The sequence below is a fragment of the Cylas formicarius genome, unplaced genomic scaffold (assembly GCF_029955315.1).
Source record: "Cylas formicarius isolate icCylForm1 unplaced genomic scaffold, icCylForm1.1 PGA_scaffold_7__23_contigs__length_41026272, whole genome shotgun sequence".
NCBI lineage: Eukaryota > Metazoa > Arthropoda > Insecta > Coleoptera > Brentidae > Cylas > Cylas formicarius.
In genome coordinates, this window is record NW_026844352.1 from 12,960,275 (window position 1) to 12,987,288 (window position 27,014).

A 27,014-nucleotide genomic window follows, 5' to 3' on the forward strand; every position below is an offset into this window, starting at 1 on the left:
CGTTTTTAGACTTGTCAAATGATTTGTTTATGAAGAGTACAATGGTTTTGTTGTGTTAGTAGAGCAAGTAACTACAAAATAAGGAAGGAGAGGGAACTTTTGACAGAATTAGTTTTTTGGTTGGAATTGACTTTTCGCTAGTAACAAAGGATTTTTGGCAACGGGTTTGGAACTAAACAAAAACATTCTCTAAAAGTTCACGGAGTTGGTTGCAAAACCCTGTCCATTCCGAAATGACTCAGACCGTTTTTTCGTGACGATAATTTGATTGCATTATAATATTTGGCTATACCATTATTTCTAACCAAGAGCAATCAAATACACAAAGTCTATTGCAAAAGCTCACCTTTTAGTTTTGGTTAGGTACCAAGTGGCTGAACACGCTTGGACGTTTTGGAACTATATAGCGACAACCTACCTTTATATCAATCCCCAATTATTATGATGTGATCTATAGAAAAAAAAAAGATTAAACGTGCGTTTTAAGGTTCTGAACACAACCGATGGTCGGCTACCGAAGACAGAATGATTAATGCGCAGATGCATTACTTTTTTTTCGTATTGGTCAATGAAACATACGTTACAAAACATAACCCCAAGTGAATTTGTTTTTGCATTTGTGTAAGTACACAGAACAAACTTGGTTCTGATTGCTTCTTAGTAGCGCTCTCCCTCGAGAGCTGTGTTGAGACGTGCAACGGTACAAATTAGGGTGAACGGAGGGTCATCAATTACCGTATCTTGTTACTTTCAAAAATAGATTAAATCGAATTTTTCTGATGTATGAAGTATATGAAGTATGAAATCTGTAGGACGTTCTCCGTTCTCGACTTTTGGTTTTTCTGGAACAACTTTGTAACCGTTTGGGCTACGAATTTGAGATTTACCTCATTTTTAACCCTCCACGAGATCTATAAGCCTATAAAATGGCCTCGATCTGACGCCGACATAATCTTTTTTCGCGATTTTCGACTGTTTTTTGGACATTGCTATGAAACACGATAAGTGTCCGAAATTTGAAGCAATCGACATCATATTTGGCACATATATGCAGTTGTTTTCTTTTTTTTGCGCGAGATATTTGAAAAAATATCTTTGGAAATCGCTATTATTTGCACAAATTTTTGGTATTTACCAAAGTGTGTCGTAACTTTAAAGTTCGACGAGATGTGAAAAACACTTTATACAGGGTGAATGCACAATTAAGTTACATCGATTTTGCGAAAGTTTCATAGTGGTCCGCAGGAGCATGATAGAAAAACAATCCGTCCCTCTAGGACAAGAAACCGCGAAGCGCATTCTTTTTAAAATTAAAAGCTGCTTCGCGCTACGCGTTGCGAATTTGGCCCGCCCACCGATGATTTTTCGAAAGCAATCTTGTTTAGTAAATACAGCGGTTTGTTGTATCCAAACTATAAAAATGACTGTCGTTCAACCTCTGTTTTAAGAGCTACAATAATAATTATAAAAAATAATTAACGTTCCAATTTGGTAAATAACAAGTTCTACGACGTCGTCTGTGACGTCATATTTTCAACCGGAAGTAACTCTGACGAGAGGAGTTTTCTTCATTATCTCCACTTACGAAGAGTTTGAGGTTATGTCGAACATCTGATAAAGGATAGATCTGTGCCTCCAAATCCCGGCTGTCATCATTATTCTTGGTTGGTTTTAACTCGAAAGACACATTATTAGGCGATAAAGTTAAATCGAAATTTGAATCTAGTAATTCCCCAACAGTAATGTTAAAAAGTTGATGAAATAAGTCTGCATCTGGAACTGTCGTGGAACTGATTTATATAAAAGTTCAAAGTCAGGAAGTTGATATTTCCTAGAAATTTCATAATTAAACAGCGTCACTAAAAAATAATTACAACAAAAAAATCTTCTCCATGTCCATAAAACGCCAACAATAAACAACCATGGTAGGGTTAGAATTTCAACCAGGTCTATGGGAAGGAAAGCCGATTAGCGGTTGCTTCGTGACATCTGACCTCAAAAGGTCAACCACCTAAAAACCAAAGTTGAAGCAGCGCCATTTTTTACCAGTTGATCTTGTTAGAAAGTCGTCGAAAAAAAAGTACCTACCCTTATCAAATGCACTATATGCAATTATACCAATTTATAATGACGTCATGCTGGTTAATAATGTTCGTTGATTAGAACAAATTACAGGTTGCTAATTGAAAGTGACATTTTCATTATACAAAAATATTATGTTACCTTGAGAATGTTAGAACAATTTATTTGTTGTTTGTTTTCTTTTTCTCAACATAACTTCCGGCTATTTGACCAACCAATATTTTTGACTTACAGTGATGGATATTTTACATAACCTTAAATAAAGATATATAAAAAATGGCTAACCATTGGACATCCATTTTTTTCAAAACTTTGTTGTCACCGCTGCGTGCATTAAACAAACATGACGCCATTGCAAATGGGTATCATTCCCGACTGTAGCGGTTATGCTTTAAAATTTTTTAAATCCAAATTAGATAATATTTTATTTCTTCATGAAGCTGTATTAATAAATTAATAAAATTACTATCTAAATTTAATTAATTTAATTTACTCGTTTGAATTGAGTTAAAGGTTTCCTATAAGAACGATGCGCGAATATTCAGTTTGCAATCGTCATTTTTGAAAAAAATCAATATTTCAAGAAAGGTGAACGTTGGCGACTTTATGGGACTATCCATTCAAATATCCCTAAAATTTTCCTAGTAATTAAAATATGGAATCGTATTTAGAATGTTCCATTAACCCATATTACACCAAACATAAAAAAAATAAAAAAACACTTTTTTGCTCTGAAATTATTTATTTTGTTGTTAAGAATACATTACATGTGTTAAAAAAAATAAAAACTCGAAATTTACAAAAAAATACTGGCACGTAAACGAACCATTGGGAAAAAACATTAAATAATGTTTTCGGGCACATAAAATGTAACATATAATTTATATATAAATATAAAAAAGAAAGTTCAAATTCGACAGGAAACAACTAAAAGTAGATAGAACCTCATTTGATACAAAAAAACGCGTAATATTTTATGGTGCGTGAGCGCACCACTGGTAACACCCGGTTTCATTTTTGGTAATATTTTACAAAGCATGAAGTATGTAAATACGCATTACACTTATTACAAACGTAAATTGTGTGGCTGTGGCAGATTCTACATCGCCTTCGGGCTTTATTAGCATGAAGAATCATGAGGTGACCTTGATTATCATAACGTACTTCATCTATGGCAAGTGCATGATTTCTTTGAGTAAGTGTTTTATCAGTTTTTAAAAGTCGCAAAGCAATGTAAGATTTAAAATCTACCTGGGAAATCTTTTCTTCGTTGACAATATACAATTTCCACGCATTCACTACTAAACTATCCAGTGAGTTACAAAATAAAGGCCACCACCATTTTTGTCCAAATACCTGGCACCGGTAATTAGCAATTCCGTTGTCATGTAAATCTACATCTGAGCCTATTGTATTGGGCAATTACATAAGGTTGAAGTATATTTACATCTTTCCGTTCTTTTCTATTATAGCGTTTTACATTCTGGACAGGGTGTACACTAGAAACAGTACTTGCCACAGTTACAACTGAATTGTCGTTCCATCAATAGAAATTTTTGATTCAGATTCATATGCTGAAAGATAGGATCCGCGGTCTTTTCTCCAAATGATTTATAATTTTCCACTGGACATTTATTTGTTCTATTTTCCCGGATAGTACCGGTGGCAAAATAACCATTAGTTTTTAAATGTACAAATAGTTTGAATGATGAAAAAAAATGGTCAAAAAGATTTTGGTGATTTACTGGCTTATCTACAACAGAAAGTAGACTCATGACAACGTCACCGCCAAGACCAAGGTCAGAATGAGGTTTATTTTGAGCATCACCATATGGAAGTGCATAAAATAGGTACCCATCAGATGAACAAAGACACCAAAGTTTAAAGCCAAAACGAATTGGCTTACCCCTTATAAACATTTTGCAGGAATGGCAGCCAAAGTAAGGTACCATTTGTTCATCTATGGATAAGTTGAACGAAAATATGCCAAACTGAGGTTTTTTTTTTATTATATCAAAGAAGGGTCTAGCTTTTGAAAATTTATCATTTTTATCCAACAGATTATTGTCAGATAAGTGCAAGTTTTACTTTATCAATTGGAATCTATTGCGGCTCATACATTTTTTTATAAGATCAATTCCTTTGTCTTCATTAGTAGACCAATAATGCTAAATACGTGGCTATGAATGATAACCCGAGAACAATAAAATACTTACAAAATTTACAAGTTTATTTTTTGACAACGAGAATTCATGGCGGTTATTGTTAGGAGCATATTTTACCGAAAATTTTAAAATCAAATCAATCACTTCGTCATCAAAAAACATAAAAAATATTTCAAGCAGAGTTTTTCCAGAAAGCCTCTTTCATATCTGATGAGTCCCATTCCTGTTCAGTAGTTGATGAATTACAGGACTGTTGAAGGACAGCTGTATCATTCGGTGTATATAACTCGAAAGCTCCAACTATATCAGTTGGTTCCCCAAACTCTATATTTTTGTTATCGTTCATATCTTCGTCAGTCAAGGTATCCACGTCGGATGGAATATAGACCGCGTCAATATGTTCTGTAAATATTTTTTCACGTTATTTTTAGCATAAATTTACAAGGAATGGAATGCTACAATACATAAGAATACGTAAATCCAAATAATACTTACGACTTTTATTGTTATTGTCCTCATCGATCACGATCTCCTGCATAGCCGCCTCTAATTCCTTTTGAGTCAAATACCTCGGAAATGCCATATTTTACGAACTGTAACTGTAACGTTGCACAAGGCACAAACTAATACTAAATAACACGCTAATTGTTGGATGTTTATTCTAAATGCGCTGACTTGTCTAGACTTGCAATAACAAAGTTTTGTTTCACAGATAAAACCAGTGGTGCATTAACGCATCAGTAAATATTTTCATAAAACAAAGCATAATCAATATAGTATTTCCAATGTATGTTTTCTGCGATGTAATCTACATGCTATAGACTTAAAAAAAAATAACAATACAAATCCAAAATATATTTTTTCACTATTTTGGATTTACTTGAAAATGTAATACAAATTTATTTACCGCTTTTGTTAACTTTTAAAGTCATATATAAGATCTTTCTTTTACACATAAATTAGTGATTTCTACGATTTTATGTCCTTTAGTAGTGGTAATAATAAAATTTCTAAATGGATGTGCAAAAATATTTCCTGGATGTGACAAAAAAAAATCATAAAATAAGTGGTGCATTAACGCGCCACTGGGACAAAATGGGTTAAAAATAAGCAATATTTCCATAATTTCAATTTCAAACATCCTGTAATATCGAATATGTTTTCACATTTTATGAATTTTTATCTTCTAAAAAGTCATTCAAAGATTTTCTTAAAGTTACGGAGCTAAGTTAACTTATTTTTTAAAATAATTGGTTATCGTGAATATTGCGGGAAGGGTTGAATCGATAGGTATAGACAAACCTTAACAAAAATGGTAAAGGGTTAATCGCTGAAACAAAAATTGCTTTAAATGTTGGCTGTTCCATTTAGAAAATCAGAGTTCGCCAAGTTAGCAAGACTTTGGAAAACCTGTATTAGATAATAAGTTTTGCGTTTTTTTTTAAAGCTATTATTGCTTTATTTTCGGTTCTATACCTTAGTTCCGTTCATTCATTTTTATTCTAAGCAACAAAAGTGTTATTGTTTCGGTTCCAACTCTGTTATCTTTTCCTACGTCAACCTGCCTCGAACAGAAAGAGTCAATCTTGCATTTAACATCAGCTTACCGGACACCTTCGTTTAATTTTAATATGTTTTTTGTAACATGCCGTGAAAATTAAGGCATAGGAAATTACTTCACCATTCAATGGACAAATTAAATTAAAATTTAAACCGCCTAAAGTTTTCTTTAAAGTCGCTAGGTTCATCAACATTCTAAAGAAAGTTTTCACAACATGTATGAATTAAATCGTTTCTTTCATCAAAAATAGGACATTTTTATAATAGGTACTTCATCTCGTGAATTGAAACGGTCTCCATGATGATAACTATATCTCTAAAAAGATTTTCTAGATTTTGCAAATTTAGAAGTGTAAGTGTGTAATTACATAACATAAACTAAACCTCGAAGTGGCATTTTTTACCTTGCCCCTTATTGGCAGCGTGCGCATTTGATGAGAAATAACATTTTCCATTATCTGATAAAGTTCAACGCTACCTACGGCCGGCTAAGGTTAAGTTTTCAAACGTAGGCGGTGTTGTCAGAAGTAATACGATGTTTCGAAAATAGCAAATATAGTGAGTTATGAACTAAAAAAAAAACATTTCATTGTAGTTGAAGGCTTTTTAAATATTTTTGTTTGGCTAGTTTATTTTTTGTTTATTCTAAAAAAACATGTAATGGATCGAAAACACCAAATTTTCTCATACTAAAGAAGAAAGAACTCGTTTCTATAGTCTTTAAACATTTGAATCAGTGGTTTGAAGGTTAATTTTTGTAGCAGAAATATTTAAAGCGAGGTTTAACGACCTAGTGCTGCTGCGGCAGGCCTAAAATCTTTTTTAACTTTAACTGTGTGGAATTTAATTAAGGAACATGCTAGTCTGCTAGTTTAAATTAACCTCATTTGGGGGTTGATAATCAAAAATATCGCGCAAAATAATGTTCTTTATGAGGTTGTGATTGTGATTCGCAAGTATTCTTCTGCATCTAAACAACTTTATCAAACACATTTTCTCCAGAGTTAAGACCGATTCTCATATGCGATTCACCGTAGATCATTAGGCCTCACTTCATGTAGTGTTAAAAAGTCTTCGTGTTTTTTTACGTGTTAGTTCTTGACGCTTCCAATTGTGTTTAAATGGTAAGTGATTACGGAAATAGCCGTAAAAACAATGGCCCTGACGAGAAAGTTGAGGAGTCAATATGAGCAACAAAAATTATAGTACACAGTTGAGGAGGGGACAACACATTCACACAATATCTATGGCACACTTTACACATCTGGTTTCGCATGAACTGTCGCTCTGATGCGCCGACTTGAAGCTTATAGGTGAATTCATCTCTCTAGACTAACGGTTTGTCGCCAAGCCTAGTGAAGTGTAGTGAAGCACGGTGAACCGCATATGAGAACCGGCCTTTAATTTTTAACCTTTTAATGCAACGTCAACAAAAAATAACGCACAAAAGCTAAAAGTGTCTATTTCAAATTAAGGTCATAAAAAAATCATTAAAGGTGCAAAAGGTCCCTATTATCACGCCTCGAACTTTACAGTGACCTTTCATCATGTCACGTAAATTTTTCTTGCAAAAATCATGTATATTTTATTACTCTTACAACGAGCTTCTTTAACTTAACAAAATTTACCCAATATTTACTTTTTTTATTATTTTCAAAATAATTTGTTTAGATTTTTTTCCTTCTGGGAATTCTCCTAAAATACTCTCTTAAAAGATAAGCAATAATAACCAAATCAAAAATTATTACAGTTTAAGAATAATTTCCATTATGTCATTTTATGTCATGGGAATGTCATGTATGACCCAGTTTTGGTATTCTGTGTTTTAATTTATTTGGTTTCTAACGACTTAATTTTCTGTCATGTATGACACAGTTTTGGTATTCTGTGTTTTAATTTATTTGGTTTCTAACGACTTACTTTTCGTGCAAGTTGAGACATGTTCAGTCCTACTACGGCTGTAAATTTAAACCTATTCAGTTGCATGTAAAAAGGGCTTATCTGACGGAGAACTTTTTTATTTTGATGAATGATTCAGAAGAAGAAAATGAAAGGGAAATGATGACTGAGGGAACATATAGTGAGTCTGATTCTGATAATATCGGGTCGTAATATTGAAGTTGCTGGTCGTATATGGAAATACATACGTAGCTCCTAAAAAGGGGAAGAGAATATGATTTTGATCGTAAAGAAAAAGGTTCACAGAGAAAAGCAAAGATATCGATTCTATGCCGGATTGTTTTTATTTTTATGGGACGAGATTTTTTACATCATCATAAAATTTACTAATCGAAGAGCCAAAGAAATTATAAATGAATATAATAAGACTCATGAAGAGAATTTAATTGAACCATGGGTAGATGTAGATGTTACGGAATTACGTGCTTTCTGTGCAATTCCGATTTTATCTGGAAGATTTAGAGAAGATTTATCAAGCTTTAATGAGCCGTAACAGATATTGCGATATATTAAGCATCCTTCGTTTTGACGATAGTTCTACAAGAGCATAGAGAAAAATAACTTGAAAGATAACTTGAAGTTGTGAAGTGTTATCTAGGAGAGGAGGGTAAACTTCTGAAAAAAAATCAAGTATCATTCGTAGTAAAGATTTTACCAACTGATTAGTATGGAAGTGGACGCAATCATTTTTTCACCGAAATAACTTTTGCGGAGATCTTATAAAAGAATAGCTAACACTAATTGTCACTATACTCAAAAATAAAAAGGACTTACCAAAGAATCTTTTGGATATAAAATCATGTGCTCTTTATTCATCTTATTTGCTGTACACTAGTGTACACTAGACCTAATATTAGTGTCCTATGTTAAACCAAAAAAATGTGTGATATTACTTTCTTCTACTCATGACGATTGATGAAATTGCTGATGAAAAGGAAAAATTGAAACCTGAAATTGTTCTGGCATACAATAAAACAAAAAGTGGGGTCAATGTATTAGACAAACTTGTGCGTGAATATTTCTTCCAAAGAAGCGCAAGATGGCTGCTTAAACTGTTTTGTGGATAACAAAATATCCAGAATGGCATGGTAATTCTTCCATTAACATATCTAATATCTTCAAGATATTGGGATGGATTTTGCTAAGCCGCATATTGAAAGAAGGACAAAGAAAATTGAAGAAAATGGTCAGGGTTTTACAACGATTGTGACTGTAGCTATAGAAAGTACAGGAAGAGAAATAACTACAGGTATTAAAAGAGTTCGTTGTCGCTTATTAGTGGAAATAATAATATATATTCTAAAAAATGCAACAAATGCAATAAATTGTACAGTAGTCTGCTACTCTAAGAACAATCGGCAACTACTGCGTAAAACATGAGGATGAGGAACCTCTTAAGGTTCACAAATATTATAATAATTATAGTTTTTTGTTTCTAGGTTCCACCTAATTAAGAATATGCCTTTTCATTTGTTTATATTTTTCGTTATATTTAAAAATTATTTTTTCAATAAGAAAGCTCAATTGAGTAAACTGTTTTATTTAAAAACTCATAAATTTTTTTAATAATATCAAAATATGTATATTTAAATAATAAAAAGAATGTGTCAATATTGACCCTATTTCATTAATCAAGTTTTGTAATAATTCCAGTCAGGTGAGTGTTAAATAAAATCAACATTTTTTTTTAACTGCTTTTTTTTACTAGACTTAAGCACTTTTTCTTTGGATTTAATGACATTTCAATAAAAGCGCATTAATTCGGTTATATTCCTTTTACTTCATACGTTCCTTGGGTTTTTATCGTAAGCAATAAATACCGCGGGATTCCAATGCTATGGACTAAAGCCCAAAAATGTTAAATATTATTCTATACGTCCCCGCCCCTAATGAATTACCATACTATACCTTAATCTACGTCCAACGGAAAGACCCATTTTTTTTGCAACTTAAGCTGGGAAAATTGAGGGATAGGAAATGTTTCAAGTAGTGCTGTCAAAGCCACTTCTGGTCACTCAAAAATCACGCGAGCGATTAGTAAAAGCAAACCAAATGGGAACTGCCTAAAAGTTTTATTTAAAGTCAATAGGTTCATCAACATTATAAAGAGAGTTTTTACAACATGTATGAATTAAATCGTTTCGTTCATAAAAAATAGACTTTGTTAATAGGTACTCTGTCTCGTGAAATGAAACGATCCCCATGCCATTGTAAAGAGAGAGAGAGAGAGAGAGAGTATTAACTATATCCCTAAAAACTTCTTTTAGATTTTGAAAATTTAGAACTATCAACGGACAAACGTATATGGAAGCATAATCACCTAAAGTGAACTAAACCTCAAAGTGAACACATCTAGACATAAAATAACGCGTCACTGTTCAGTCCTCACGAGCTCGGCAGCAACGTCACGCTCGACCAAACCAAAGTTCATCGGATAACTTATTAAACTAAAATTCGCTGCTAACAATTGGCACTAACGCAGACTACGCGTCCTCTCTCGGACACGAGTGTCGCCGACTTATAGTGACGTTTCGCGATTCACTTTGCCGTTGTCGCCTTTCTCGTCGATCCCGTCAAATTTCGATGACATGTTCTGCATGCTGGTGGAAGTCCGGACGTTTGGTTCGTCGCCGTGCGTGGGAATGTCCGCGTTGCTTTTCCCGAGATCGGGAAAAATGTATACGTCTTTGGACGTCGACGGCCCAGCGAAGCTCACCATGACGGGTTTCTCCTCGATGTAGTTGATGTGGATGCCGGCCAACGTTTCGTTGCTGGACGGCGTTAGAATCTTGGACCCGACCGATCTTTCCGTAGGTGTGTAATAAAGCGACAACCTGCTTTGATTAACGTCCGTGTCGTCTTCGATCCCGTTCAAGTTGGACAGCTTTTCGATTTTCGATTTGATGTAAAAGTCTACGCTCTCGATGTCGTTGGGGTCGAAGACGAGCGATTCCGCGCGGCCGCAGGTTCCCGCCCGGCAGTTTTCGAAATAGAGACTCGGCAGGTTTTCCAAAACCTTGTTCAAGGTTTGCTGCTGGTATTTGTACGTCTCGCGCAATTGCAGCACTTTGTGCGCGCTGAATTTCCTGATCTTGTTTCGCTGGAAAACGTAGTTCTCGCGGACCCAGTTCAGCTGGGTGGTGGAGTAGTCCCGTACCTTGCGCACCTGTAAAGGAGAAATTATTTTATTATTTTCTTATGGTCGATGTAGGGGAGCATAATAGAAACCGTTGAAGTTTAAACCTTTAGCGTTCAACTCGTTTTCTCGATGAAAACTTGGGCGTAAGACTGAACCATTTTGAATGCTTCAACGGCTGATGTTGGAATAAAAAGAAATCATAGTGTGCCAAATCCGGGGCCCACTACGATTCGTCGTCCTTTTTGCCTTTTTGGAATTTCTCCGATGACATTTGACAAACGAATAGTCATACTATTTACAAGTCTTCTGGATTCTTCCTACGGTAGTAGAATTGATTAGAGGCAAGAATTTTTATGTCCGGTTTCATGATTGTGGTCGACAACTGCTGATGGGTTCATTTGTCGTAGTCTTAAAGCTTTTTCATGTTCATTAAGCCAATTGATATTTTTCGTCCCGTAAACTTTGGAAACGGAATTTTGTCTTTGACAGATCGGAAGTATTGAGATTTTTGGACAAGTGGTAAAAAGTGGTAAAAGGAATCCAGAAAATTTGTAAATAGTATTATAGTAGACTGTGGTAGTTTCTATGAAAGAATGTTTATGTAATATCTTATTGATGCTAGTCATAGTAAAGCCCATAGTATGCCCTATTCTCACGATATAACAAATGTCAAGCTTGCTCCATCACTTCGTGCACAGCAGCAATATTGTTCACTGTCACTTAGGCTAACTAGCAACCCTTTAATACAGCTACTTTGCCGTTGCTGCTAATACCGGAATTTTTTAAGCAACCAATAAGAGCTAGCGATATTTTTCAGTTTGTCAAAATATTTGTGAAATGTAGGTGGTAATAGCCCGAGCAAACATTGCGTATATTTTCACCTATTATTAAAATATTTTAGACCAAAGAGCAAACTCCGATCTTGATGGATCGTACAAGATTCCGAAAATGAGACAGTCAGAGCAGTTGTGCAGTTACGTCTCGTATAGTGACGTAATCAAAAATGATCCTTATATATATATTGCTATATTGCTACCATAACCATAAACAACGTGATTGCACCATTGCTCTGACTGGACTTTCCAAGTTTGCGGTCTTCAGTCCTGTTGGGCAATAATGTTTGCTTGCTCCATTACTATTTTTATAGTTATATAGTTCAGTTAAATAGTTAGTCACGAATAGTTATTTGACATTTGACTTGATTTGTAATGTCTATAGAGACATAAAAACTTACATGAGATATTAAATAAAAAACCAGGTGAAGGAAAAAAGTACAGGTTGGTTAAAGTTGCAACGGTGGGAACGCATTAGGTCGGTTTTAGTTTTATGCTCGGCCATTGGGAAGTTTTTTCGCATACATCTATTTTAAAACCACCGGAAGAAATTGCACGATTCTTACCTTATGCGTTCTCTCTATGACATTTTTCGACATACCTGGTCGCAATATTGGCCGCGCAGTGTCGTCAAGTGTTGGGTTCCGATATCCCTGAAATCTTTGAGGTGTTTCGCTTGCGTTTGGTAACTGCCTTGGATCCATTCCATTTGCTGCGCGCAGTTGTCTTTGATGCGGTTCACCTGCAACGCGGAATAGGTTTAATAGACTTCTTCTGTCTGCAATCGCAGTAAGTTTACTAACCTGTTGGGTATAATTTTCGCGTAATTTGTCTAGTTGTTGCGACTTGTACTGCTCGATATTATCGAGCATGGTGTAGATCTGTTTGGCACGCGGCGACACCCTGTCCCGTTTGCAGAAACTGCAGAAATTGTTCAAGATGCCGAATCTGGAAGGGAAATGATTAAGAGAAAAACACATTTCTATACTGGATATTGAAAATACTGAAGGATATAGGGCGACCATTTTGAAAATTGATCATAACTTTTTTATTTCGGAAGATTTCTCGGTCGAATATAAGGTATTTTTTTGAGTCAAATTCAGTGGCGTGCTCAGATTTTCTCTACAATTCCCTGTTTTCTCCCAAATGAATACAACTTATTAATTTTTTATGTGAATCTTTGACTATAAACTTTAAATATGCAGGAGTCCTTTTCAATCATGTATGGATGTTGGGATTTGTTTGAAAAATTGGCGGGGATGCCAAGATGCTTAAGTAAATACACACAGCTGTCGATGTCAATTAAAGCCATCTTATACACACGCTTTAAGAATAATATAAACTAACTAACAATTTAATTTTAATATTATTGTTTGAAGTTACCTATTCGAGGAACACGCTGCATATATTTTGAGAAGTATTGGAACCATCACAATAATTTTAATGTAATATACGAAGTACTACAATTATTAGAATGCATGTAATATACACAATATAATATACAATAATAAAATTTATTGTAAACAATTAATTGAGCATAAATAAGCTGCTAATAATAATTTTGATACTTTTTTAATTGCTAAACTTAAGTTTGCCCACTATGTGTGATGCAGCACAAAATCCAATAAATCAAAATGGTTCATTGACATTGACAACTAAACGCACTGCCTACTGCCTAACAACCATACGATTTCAAAAAAGGGTTTCACTGTAAAGACCATCGTGATTGCCATATAAAATAAGAAAGTTGTATTTCATTTGTGAGGAAAAAGACAGAATTATAGATACGTAAAACAGACGGACACTATTCCCCTTTTTTTACGATTTTCACTTATATCAATTCCTTCACAACCAAGCTGCATTTTTTTTTCTACCGCTTATGTCGGAAATTTACTTTGAGGTGAGACTTTTCTGTAGACTGGTCAGATTAATAAGATAAGCAATGTTTAATTCATATTTCATTTTTGGTGGTAGTCTGATGCTCTTTTTTGTCGTTTCTGTGCATTCTGTAACCACACAGTAAAGAATGATTTTTGCGTTAAAAGTCGCTGGAAAAAGACATTTTCGAAGTTTTTTAAGTAAATTAATAGTATATTGTGCAACAAGTGCGGTAAACGGCATTTGACTCACGAATTTATTTGACACGAGCGGAGCGAGTTTTTAATAAACGAGTGAGTTAAAAAGTTTACCGGACGTGTTGCATCCTATACTTTTTCTACGACCGTTACTTTTTGGTTACATTTTCGAAAAACACGAATACATTCACTGACATGACTATCAGAATTAATAAACGTCAAAATTCAAACCGTGGGAGATATCTCCAAAAACATCCGCTTGCTCCCAAATCCGTGCGGTAAAATCCCGAAAATGTCCGAAGTGACGTGGTAGTGACGCTTCCCGCACGCTAGATCGGTGGGTAATTAGGTATTTTAAAGACGGGAGCAGAAAAACTATTTGATGATACGATACAAATTTTCTAGATTATCAGTATTTGAATGATGTTAGGTGTAAATTATTTAAAACTTATTTGATTTTGGAAATTGAAGTTTGCTTTAACTGCGATTTTTTTTTCATATTACTGATTTATTACAACTCCTCCATATAAGAAAAAATATCTTATCGATGGATCGTAGGCGAGACCGAAAATAAACGTAAATGTCATCATTATCGGATCACTTAACATTAACCTTTACGTTTTCCTGGTGGCTTATATAAAGCCTAATTTACCGAGCATCGAGAATGGGGTCGCTAAACATGAAAATATAGTGGGCAGAGGAACGTAATTTTTAATGTTTGTAGTACATAATTATTTAAAATCGCAAAACATTCTAATAGTGTTGTGTATACGAAATTTCGGTTTTTAACATCAAACGCAAACCAACGTTATCGCATTTTAATTTACAACTTGCTTAATTAAAGCTTTTATTTTGGCAGGCTCGATAAAAATAGAAAACGAGATAAATTTTAATGGGTTGATAAGCGTTTTCAGCTCTACCGAACTAATCAAAACAAGTTTCTGCAAATTTACATTTACACGAAACTTGCACAAACAAATCCGTGTTTTAAAAAAATGCATTTTGGAAATAACATTGATAGTTGGCATTCATTTGGAGGCGGAGAAATTGTAATTGAGATAAAACCGTAAAAAATATGCTTGATATCCGCCATAAATTGCCTTTATTTGAAAGACCAACTTTTGAAATTACCATTTGAAGAACATTTGTCAAAAATCAGGGGCCGGTTGAGTTTTTAATTGCCAATGGTGTCTTGTTTAACGAAATTCAATAAATTAAATCAATTTCAATAAGTCGTAAACCTTGCCCCGACGCCATTTTATTGGACAAACCAGACTGACCTTAATGCGATTCTGAACTGTCACATCAGGTGATGCCACAAAATGATTACCAATTTAAAGTTTCCCGCAAGTAAAAAAAAAAAACGTTTATATGGAGTGTTTAGAAATGAAGGCTACGTCGCAAATAAGCTTTAGTTTCTTATGTTTTAAAATAAATTTTAATTCTCATATTTCATTCCCATTTTGTACATTGCTTTCTAGCAGGAAAAGACATTTTTTTATACGAAATATATTTATAAGAAAAATCCAGTGGCGTCCGTGTTAGATTTGAAACTAGGTTTATAATATTTTTTTAATCATTTTTGTACTTTTACTTGTTATTTAAAAATTATCTTACCTGTTGAGTATATACCGCAGAAACTGTACGATCAAAGTGAGGCCGAGAAATCCGGCCGCACTTTGGGTACCAACGACGAGGCTCAAGATGCGAATGTGATTCCAATCGGTGGGATCGATGTGCAATAGCACGTCTTCCGTCTGGTTCGCGATCGGGTTGCTAGCGTAGCAGTAGTATCGACCACAATCGCTGCGTGTTACATTTTTTATCCACAACGTGCCGTTGTCCAAGATCTATAAGTACGTTAGAATTTCAACAAAAATAAACCAAATCGTATGTATATTGGAACTAATACTCTTGTTTCTGTTGAATCCTCTCTTTAACTGGGGACTGTTCAACTCATTTTAATAGCAAGGTCCATCCATAATCCATAATTTATGCGCGGTTGACAAATATCTTCAACGGAAAGTTTCACTTTTTTTTGAGATTTTATAAAAATCAATAGAAGGAGAAATTGAGTAATGTTGGAACTTGAATGAGACTCTGTGCAATTCCACATCCTTTTACTTGTCTTTGGGGCAAGAGAATAAGCATGCCTCGGGTAACTAGTCAGATACCGACAAGAAATAAGATCAAGTCAGTAATAATTATTGAAAGGGAAAACTATGATAGAGGGAAGGCCAGCCAAGTAAACTATTTGTTTCTGATTTTCAAGCATAACAAGAAATCGGTACCCACCGGAAAAGGCCTCAGAAATGAAGCAACAATCAGTGTTCGATTGTAGTTAAGGAGTTCAGACAACCAAAAACCAAGTGACCAAAAAGACTAAAAAGTGTGTTAGGTTTCGTTTTGCGGAAACAAAGGTACAGATATAAGTCGATGGAAAAGAAACAAACCCTGTTTAGAACCATGTTTTGCACGCAGTCTTTCGGAAAAATAACTTCAGCAGCAACAGCTTATGCAAGCACTTTTCATTTTTTTGAAATTCTCAAATAACTAATACGAAACAACGTTAAGGATGTATTCCACTATTATTGAATTTATACTCAGAAGCCACGTATGAGGAACAAGAAATGGGAGTAAAAGTGAATAGTGTGGCAATATGCAGATACTGTTTTGATTGCCAACGATGCTGAAGAACTTCAAGAAATGCGTAAGTGAAGTATTTGGATTTAGTCAGCCAATGCCGCATAAGAACACCTCAATCGCAATCCAAAATCGACAACTTGAAATAGTAACGGAAAAGAAATCAAAAGCAGGATTGAAATGGCACGTAAAACATTAGTAAATGTAATGTAAAATGTTATGTTTGGTCCACCTATATGGGGTAGAGGTTTGGGCGATGAAGATGAACACTATTAATGAAATAGCAGCGTTCGAATTGTTGCTTAAGATTTCTTGCACTGATAACGTGCATATATTGGTCACATGTTTATAGTTATTTCTGGAGGCCAAATTTTAGGCAAAAAGTCCGGAATAAATTAATAAATTGGAGGAGTTATTCAGAGATAGATATAAATTTGGAAATATGATCGCAGTTAAAGAAGAAGAAACTTGCTTTCTGTTACTATGTAAATAAGAGAATTTACACGGAAATAACTAAATCCTACAAGTAAAAATGCCAGTAAAGATTTACGTGTTGAAAAATAATAATTAATACCTCGTAAAAGTCATGACTAATATTACTCGCATAAAAATCTTTGGCTACTAGCCGACGAGAAGGTTTATAAATACTATTTGGAGAACACTTCTATTTTTTATTTTTCAATTAATTTTATTCAATTCAAGTGATGATTTTACCTGTATTCGCGGAGGTATAACCCTCAAGGGCGTCATGAAGCGGTCGTGGGCGTGAGGGTGTTTGTCGAAAACGTCAGAAATGCTTGGGTCGGGGTTCCAGTGGAAAACTTCTCTCGTCGGCGTGATCCAAGTGATGGACGGGGGCGGATATGCCGCGTACCTGATTCAAAATAACGCCGTGGACTTGGTAGTGATATGCGACGCGAGTTTTCGTACCTGCATTCCAGTAACGCGTCCGATTTCAGACGGTACAACCTCGTGGGCGTTTTGAAAACGATCCTGGGTTTCGTGCAATTAAGGTGGTGCAATGTAGGCAACATGTCGTTCGGATAGGCGTAAGGGCCGCAACTTAGATCGGACATGGTCATGTTCTCGCGTCTTCTTGCTTCGGCCCAGTTGGCGAACCAGTGCATACGACAGTCGCACGCCCAAAGATTGTCCGAGATATTCAAATACGTCAGGTTTGTCAAGTTGGCAATCGATTGAGGCAGAAAGGTTAAAGCGTTGCCGCCTATATCTAATCGACGGAGCATGGGCGTGTCGGCCAGCACGTAGTTCTCAATTTCCCTGAGCTTTTTGTTGTTTCTAATCGACAAGTTTTGCAACACTGGCACCCCCAGCAGTTCGCTGTTGTGGATCTCTTCGATCTGAGTGTTTTCTATGGTAAGCGTCAACAGTCTCGGGCTGAAATGCATCAGACCGAAGGTCAGGTGCGTCATCCTGTTCCCGCTCAGATTCAGCTCGCGCAAACTCTTCAGTCCCCTGAACGTGCCGCTCGCGGGGTTCGTAAGCGGATTGTTGGCCAAGTTGAGGTATTCCAGATTGCTCAACGAATCGAACAGGCCTTTGGCGAAGAAGTGGAGCGCGTTGTGGGATAGGTCCAAGGTCTTCAGCGCGGTGAGGTCCGCTAAAGAGTTCGAGGTCAACTTCGTGATCCTGTTGTTGTTGAGTAGCAGGAGTTCGATGTACTTATTGAACTTGAAAAAGTGGTCTAGGAACGTGGCGAGACTGTTGTACGACAGGTCCAGTTCTGTCATGTGCTCCATGGCGAACACTTGGAACGGAAGAGCTTGTAGTAGGTTATGCGACAGGCTTAGTTTCCGCAGCTTCTGGTCCTTGAAAACGTACCGCGGAAGATCGATGATACGATTGTAGGAGAGGTTCATTTCGACCAAGCTCGTGTAGTTTTTGAATTGGTAGTTTTTCAGTTCGGTTATGTTATTATTGCTCAGATCTAGCGACTTCAGGTTTTGCGGGTGTAAGACGTACTCTAGGACGTTGGGCAAGTGGACGGAGGTCCAACGTAGGTGGCGGACGTTTTCGACGTCCAGTCGGGCCCCGGATACATTTCTGAGCTCCAGGTGCGTCACACCCGTCGGGATCGCGATAAAATCGGCGGATCGGTTGGCGCACATCATCATCGTCGGTTTGACGTACTGGCAACTGGGAGGGGCGCTTTGTGAGAGGGCAGGGTCGCCTCCTCCGTGACGCGCGTGCGCGGCGGTACCACAGACGAACGTCGCCGTCGCCGCTGCGACCAACGCGCCCAAGAAGTGCCATCGCGACGCGCGCGTTTTACCGGCAACGATTAGCCGGTACGGGTTTCCCATATTTTTCTAAAATTCATCGTCCCACGCGGGCAGTTCCTGACACGATGGACTCTGAAAGCGAGGACAAGTTGGGAAACTTTTATAGTAGGTTATTTTAGAAAAGTGTAGAGTGATGACGTGGAAATTTCGTCCAGTTGCACTCAATTTCGGCGTCGGAAATAAGCGTGGGTAAACTTTGTGCGATAACATGATTTTCGATCCAAATTAATAATAATACTTCTTTTCAATCAAAACTACCCGTAAAAGGAAGCAATATAAATTGAAGTGACGTCACAAAAAATAACTCTGCTACGTGTATCTTTTTTCGAAACACTTACTAATTACTAATTCATTTGATTGTTTCGGGTAAACTTAATAATAAATATAATAAGATTTGAATTTCTTTTATTACACAAGTGATTATTTAGCTCTTGAAATTGTGCTCTGTTTTTATACACTAACATTAAACATCCATAAATATACATCGCGTAGACTATCATTATACTTAATTCCCTGAAAGCCCCTGTACATGACTAAACATGCTACCAAATGCGTTACTGCCCGAGAACATCATAGCATACTTCACGGCTGATTCAAAGTTAGCGTAATATACGATTTTAAGAGTTTGACTATTCATATATGAAGACATCATTCTTATACCTAGTCCTTTAGTTTAAAATTGGTTGATATAACGCTCTAAGAATTTGTTTCTGTTTCTCCTACTTTGAGTAGTTTCGTAAAAGTTTCATTTTTCAGGTAAAGTTGTTTCGTTCTGTTTTATTCGTTAGTTTTATTTTTATTTGGTATAAATTTATTTTCACTAAACCAGTTATCGATTTCAACTTGGATCCTGTATCCTTTTTTTGTAGTTCTAGAAATGTGGGACCTGGTATCAAAAGATTGGGGTCATCTTGCATAATTCCATGCTTCCTTGTGCAATACCTACTCTATTTTCCCTAGTACAAGATTACTTTTTTTATTATGTTCCCTAATTACTACTCTATGTATTCTCTGAAATAGATAGGATTGCGATCGATTTCCTCGAATTCCATGTTTTTTTCATTTATACGGAAGCAATTTTCCATCAATACAATCGTAGACTTTACTTAAATGTAATAGATGGTCTAAAATCGCCGTGGCAAACCATCCCGTTCGATATCCGTGCCAGTGATTATTTAGAACCCCGCACGAAGCCTATCAACCTTGAACACAATTATTTAAAAAATATATTGAAAAACCTGATAATAACAAAAAACTGAATTTATAGTTTAACCTCTGATAGGAATCACATTTTCACCACTGCTGTATTTGGTTTTTGCTATATCACTTATTCCTTCTTATTAGTTAAGATACATTGTTTTCAACAATAGAACACTGAAAAAGCACAACTGTTTTGCTTTTTACGTTCATCAAATAATTATTAAAATGTTCTGCCAATATTTGACAGGTTTCGGTTAAAAACAATGTTTTTATTATTTCCGTTTATTTCATTACACATTGCTAGATACATTTATTTGGGCTTGGGAAAAACACATTGTTGAGGTATCAAAAAAACTTAACAGAACTATATAAACTTATAAAAAAATTTGGAGCGTTGTTAGATTTGCAAATAATATATTTATATGCTACCTTTTTTCTGCTTAATATAAAAAGTAATCTCACTAAATTTTAAAATAATTATGATTTCGACTCTTAGAACACGCGATGCAAGGATGATCTGATCCTATGTTATAATTGAACGCAAGTCTCAAGAGATGGTCATAATTATTTTAGAATGCAATTCTTTGAGCGCAAGTCCTTAATTATGACATTCCAGAACTGTATTATCTCATATCTCAAAAATAGCATTTTATTACCTCGATAAATATAATTGCTATAATATGGAATAGTATCATGGCCCATAGGTGTACATTGTGTTTTTGCAATGATTTTACTTTTGTCCAATTCGTTTTAAGAAATTTATATTATCGTAAAACTACAGTTTTCAATACCGAAATGTGAAAAGGTGGGTAACGTGCTACGTCAGTTTTTCAAATTTTAATCCATGTCCCACCCTAAACTAAAAAATATCAACAAATTGTGAAATTTGTCTATCTCTAGTTCTACTTTCAGAGCTGATTTTCCACAACAAATTTAGTGCTTTAGTGAAACGAAGAAGCTTTACAAATTTTCGATTTGGCAATAACAAAGGATCACTTTGAGCCAGAACATTTCTGGTGGCGTTAATTAGTTAATTTTTCAAAGAAACTTCTACAGGTTACTGTAATACTTTTTATAAAACTTCTGGATTCCTCCTGCGAAACATTTTCAGTCAAGCTGTGAAAAAGCAACAGCACGATTGGCGAAACGTTAGCAACTTCCACTCAAGAAAAACCGAGGCAGGAGGAATCCAAAAGTTTTATAAAAAATACGTTAAAAAGTTCTTCAGCACTGTCAACATTGCGCAAAATATCCTGCCATAATAATAAATTATAAATATCTATTCTAAAATTTAAATTTGAAAAGTAAGAACTGTTAAAAGAAAATGTTTCTTGTCGCCAAAATAACTCAAGAGAACTTTCAAGGAATTAACACGTCCACTTTCTCTTCTTTTTTTATTATAAGGGCCCGGATATATTGCCCCTCATTATGCATTTATAACGGAGTAAAGGGAAATGACACCTTAATGACAGAGTCATTAAAACATACATCATTATTGGCGTTAAGTTGTACTGTTCGAAGTACTTTACGATTAGTAATGAACGACGAACGAATTAGTCCGTAAAAGACAGCAGGTCAAGTGAATCTCACAAGAAAAGTCCAAATAGGTCAGTAAATGTTCATGAGGAAGGCTTCAAAAGTGTAATTCAAAAAAAGGTAACTCTTATTCTCTTGAGAGCAGAAAAAAATCAGCTCTCGCCAAGCTTGCAATAAGGATTAGAGTGCCTTAAGGCAAATAGACCCTAATAAATGCTGAACTTAAGAATGTTATGGGACAGGCAATAAACAACTGCTTTCAAAAGGCAGGAATTACACTTAACCATAATAACTGATCAGGAAGATGATAATACGGAAACCTTTTTTAATAAAATTGTAAAAATGTAATGAAATCTAATAAGTTATCAGTGACACTAGAGAAGTCATTGTTTTGGTGAAAACAACTATTGAATTGAAAGAGGATTAGCAGCAAAGCACATGTTATCTGAGTTATCCGTGTATGCAAATTAGAAATATATATATTGTATTTTTTTTCACACATCTTCCCTTAGGTGGACATAATAGTTACTAAGGTGTTTTCTAAATAAAGGTTTTACTGTACATGATAGCCGTGAAAACCGGAAAAGTCGGGGAACAACATTAAATTATCCAAGTCAGAAAATTTATTTTTTCATTCTGGAACACTCGGGAAACCTATTCTTTCTGCGATCTAATCCCTCATTTTTTATGAAATATATTGGATAAATGACCTTTCTCTCCGATTTTTGTTGAGTGAAAGAAACGGGGTTTCCTGGTTTTGATTGTTGTGATAGAAGTATATCATTTGGTCATACGTGTTTTGTATTTCTATTTAATTTTAAAACGCAAAATTGAAAAATTGAGTCGTAAAGTCCCAAATGTGGCGTTGTTAAAGATTACAACCTGATGATCGCGAAACACAATTTTTAAAGGCGCATCGACAAAGTACATAAAGCCCACAATCCTAATACTAATTATGTAAATTAATTAATAGCTGACGCAAATATTTGTGTATTTGTAAAACTCTATTTGCATAAGAACAAGTATAATGCATTTTAAACTTACAGCAATGACGGCCTGACATTCACGTTGTTGTGGTTATCATTAAGGACTTATCGACTCTTAACAATTCTATTTTTTGGATTTATTATTTGTCAGCGTTGTCGGGATTGTTTTGTCGATATTTTATTTGGTCTCTAAAGGGAGGTCGACTACGCAAATCGGCAACTTTCGCATGAATCTTAGGAGAAAATAAACTTCCCACTTTATTCGCACATTTATTTGTTTTGGACCCTTTAAAACTGATATCGTCCTCCCTTGTAGCGAATGAAGCTATATTAGTAGAACTCTGTGCTTGCCAAGAAATACGCCCAAAACCTTAAGTATTTGGCAAAAATACGTGAAGAATTTATTGTATCGAAGGATTTAATAAATTTAATACATTTTTTAAAATGAAAATCATGTATCATCATTTTATTATTATACTTTAGAGTTCCCTAGTTTTCAGTCATTTTAGTTATTAGTTAATAATAATAAGAATATCTTTATCTCCACATCATAAATTTTGTTGTTAAATGGAATATAGTACTATAAAAAAAAAATTCAGTGTAGAACTAGCCACATATTATTCATCCATTTTTACTACTTCAAAGTGTCAAGAACGACAAACAAGATTTCAAATTTTCCGTTTCACGGTACTGACTTATTTATTCATGGTACTGACAAAATAAATAAACTCCCTGTTGTGACGTACTTTTAACACGATTCATTAAACGTTTCATAAATCTCAAAGTTCGAACCGGAATTCAGTGTTAACTTAAAACATTAACCAAAAAAGTCTCATTTTTTTTAGTTTGATCATAGAAATAAGAATTTGGGAGGTAATTAGTTTAATTCATTTATTGCAACAAAAAAAAAGAGTTTATAGATAAATTTTAGAAATGGACATGACACGCTCTAACATTTAGTTGATATGTTGTAGGTTCTCTCTGAATGACAAATTATATTATATAAAAATATAACGAAATATGTTCATGCTCATCTAATACAGAAATTTTATTTTTAGATAAATCATCAGTGAGAACAAATAATACAAAACATAAAAAATCGCATTTAAAACAGAATCAAGACTTTTGTTAACTAACTTTTTATTTTTTGCCCGAAATGTTCTAGTTAAAGCAAAATTTGTCCTTTGTCATTGTAAACAACGTTACCATATTTCAACAAACATTTTAATATTGTCGGAACGCCCTATATAGGTGCGGTTGATTTTATCGATAATTTTATAGAAAGAACACTTGTGTTTAATATATGCAAGACAGTTAAGTGTCCCTATTAAGCAATGTGTATTTGAATACTCTTACAATATAGCATAAATATTATCCACCGCAGATAAGTTCATTAGATTACTATTTGATAGTATTTAAACAATTTCATTCATTCATTTTTAAGGAGTTGTATTTTAAAGTTCATCAGGACAAATGTAGGTAAAAGTGGCATGATATCTATTTTTGTATTTATTAAGAAACAATTATTAATAATTCCGTAAAACCCATAGAAGTCACTAATCCCATATTGCAATTTTACAAAATTTACAAAATTAGCAAAACGAGAACATAAATTTTGATATCGCCCTAAATTAACACTTATATTTCGCCACTTGTTTTGTTTGTATCATTGCTGTTAACTTGCAATAACCTTGATTGCTCTGCAAACATGTGGCGTGTGGCGAGACTACTTGTGAAGGAAAAACATGTAATTTTTTGGTAGTTGTAGTTTCTAATTTTGCCGTTGGGGATCCTTTTCCGATAGGTTTTTGTTCAGGTCTAAATAAGGCTGTGCCTCCACAATATAGGCATCTAGCATTATCTTCGGGTTTCAAGGTCGTATACAATTTTCTATTTTGTCAAAATTTTATCCTTTTTTTAATGTTAGAGAGACAATTACAGTTATTGCTCAACTAAACAACCACATGCATATTATTTATTGCATACTTCAAATTGCTTGCATGTAAGTGATGAACTTTGTCAATATTAATATGAATTAAATGGGCAGCAAAATAATCTGATTTATTCCACTAAATTTTCCGGAAAATACTGGAAAGTAAGAAAACTAATGCACTATTTTATTATGCTGAATTAATGCTGTTGTCCCAAGCTCAGTGAATGAAAAATGATAAAATACTTATAGAGATTTAATGAAACCGCGAGTAAAAATAGCATATTAATTTAACTATAAATAACATGAACTGTTTGATTGAATAAAAAAGGGAAATGTGCGGTAAAACTAGGTGTAACAAGTACTCAGTGGCAATAGCAACTAAAAAAAATGGAAAGAGGGATTGTGGAACCTCAGGTGAAAAGTACTCTATTCAAACCTTTATTTAATACTTATTTTTCTGTGGGTTAAATCCATGGATTAACATTTGCTAAAATTGCAAAAAAGATAGGCAAGACAATTTGTATTACAGTCGGCAGTAAGTTAAAATTAATTAAAACTACGGTTAAACAGGTGTTGCCAAGTGTTTCAGTAACAAATTTATTACAGTTAAAAAAAATAAATATAGTGTCAAACGTGCTGATATTGGAACCAAAATTTATTTAGCCAATATGTGGAGTTGAAGTGATTTATCGGCCCTAAATCGCTTATTTTTAGTTGGTTAGGTAGAATTTCTTATAGTCTATTAATTTATTTTATCACCTTTTTTGCATCTAAAATTGTATACATGTAGATGTTTTTTTTTAACTCCTGGATTTTTAGTTGTTAGTGAAAGGGTATAGAAATTACATCGAGATAGTCGTATGAATGTCAGCATTTGAAATTTTGGGGCATGCGTTATTACCCAACCGTTAAGAAAAAAATGAAAACGAAAGGAAACAACGCGTTCCAACAATGACACGTTACCTATTTACGGAAACGTGCAGATGTTGATTTGTTTAGTTGTAATTAATGCACAACACATATGCACAAAACTGCGATGTTATTATTACAAAAAACTTCCTAACCAAGAACGGCATAAGATGTCAAAAGTCGCTCGACTTGAAAGCACCGTTTATATCAATTGGCACTTGAAAATTAAGTGACCAGCGAAAAGCAGCAGCATTGGCTATTTCTCGTCATGTACTATTTTTTTCTAACCTCTCGAGTCGTGTGAAGGAATCGGTAGAAATACGACACACCACTAACCAAATTTAGGAACAAACGGCCATTGCGATGAAATTCAACAGCTCCGTAGGTACTGGAATAATTTTCTTTATTGCAAAATGGTTATTGATCATCCGCGATCGCCTCTGCAAAAAGGATACAATCGCCCAGATAAAACGCTATCGATGTACACACAGTAGTACTAATTATTGTCTGTGTTGTTGAGTTCGAATACACTTTTCCGCGATAACGAATGGTGTCCCGACCCGATGATCGAAACGAACACTTCTTTTTACCCGACAACCTCGTCACCGCTCGGAAGAACGAAACTGTCCGGCTGTTTCGCTGGGCGTTCGCCGCGCTCGTAGCGTAAAATGCGGGCAACAAATCATGGATGCGACGTTGCCATATCCTCCTTTAATAAAATAATCGAGAAGCGAATTATTTTTCGTTTTTTTTTTTTCGCAGGCCCCCTCGGCCGCCTGAATGCGTTATACGTTTTTCAAAATTATAAGAATTTTCCTATAATTTTTATAATTTCGTTGAGGTTGTTTTTGAATAAAATATCCATTTAACGGAATACATCTATGACAACTATAGAATAGTTTTTTTAGGCCGTCTTTAAAGAACTTTTTCGGTGTCTCTTCAATCTACCTATTTATAGATAGTATAATAATATAATCTTTATTTTACAAATCGACAAATACTATGTTTGTATAGGACAATGTCCAAAAAATGAAATAAAGCAAAATGACGCATAATCCAAGACCACAAATAGTAGTACATAAGGAAGGGAAAAGACTAACTAAAGTACTCTTCTACCGAGTACAGGCATTTAATCACAACATATTGCTTCAAATGTTTTTTAAATGCACATAAATTATCACACGTTTTTATTTCTTTCGGTATGATATTAAAAAATCGCACACCATTTATAGTCTTTCTCAATTTTCATCGTGTTGGCTTTCCACGGACCCTATTGTTATTGGGTAAATCCATCACTATTGTATATTATGCAACAAGTGCGGTAAACGGCATTTGACTCGCGAGTTTATTTGACACGAGCGGGGCGCAGCGGAGCGAGTGCTTAAAAAACAAGTGACTTAAAAAGTTTACCGCACTTGTTGCATACTATAATTTTTCTACGACCGTTATATATAACACGAATACATTTACTGACAAAGCGTGGGAAATATCTCCGAAAACATCCGATTGCTCCCAAACCCATGCGGTAAAATCCCGGAAATGGCTCGGATCCGTGGGAAACGAAACTGACGTGGTAAAGTGACGCTTCCCACAAGCTAAATCTGTGTGTAATTAGGCATTTTACAGACCGGAGTAGAAAAAATGTTTATCCTTACTTGAGTGACAAGAGGCCGAGATGAGCCAAGTATATT

The 27,014-nt window shown here is 34.9% G+C and overlaps 2 protein-coding genes across 3 annotated transcripts in view; one reads left to right on the forward strand and one right to left on the reverse strand.

Annotated features, from left to right (window-relative positions):
• LOC132704356 (cytokine-like nuclear factor N-PAC) overlaps positions 1-27,014 on the forward strand; it is a 49,042-nt gene that overhangs the window by 5,383 nt on the left and 16,645 nt on the right. The window lies entirely within an intron of this gene.
• On the reverse strand, positions 9,826-25,946 carry LOC132704355 (leucine-rich repeats and immunoglobulin-like domains protein 3). Of its 2 annotated transcripts, none has more exons than XM_060674304.1 (7): positions 25,660-25,946; positions 17,387-18,831; positions 17,171-17,330; positions 15,431-15,663; positions 12,542-12,686; positions 12,340-12,480; positions 9,826-10,932 (listed from the first exon to the last, which is right to left on the reverse strand). In XM_060674304.1, exons 2-7 carry the CDS (start codon positions 18,778-18,780, stop codon positions 10,285-10,287), a joined length of 2,721 nt encoding a protein of 906 aa, XP_060530287.1. In that variant the 5' UTR covers positions 18,781-18,831; positions 25,660-25,946; the 3' UTR covers positions 9,826-10,284. The 2 variants fall into 2 exon arrangements, with proteins under 2 accessions (XP_060530287.1, XP_060530288.1); XM_060674305.1 differs by having other exon boundaries at positions 25,612-25,946.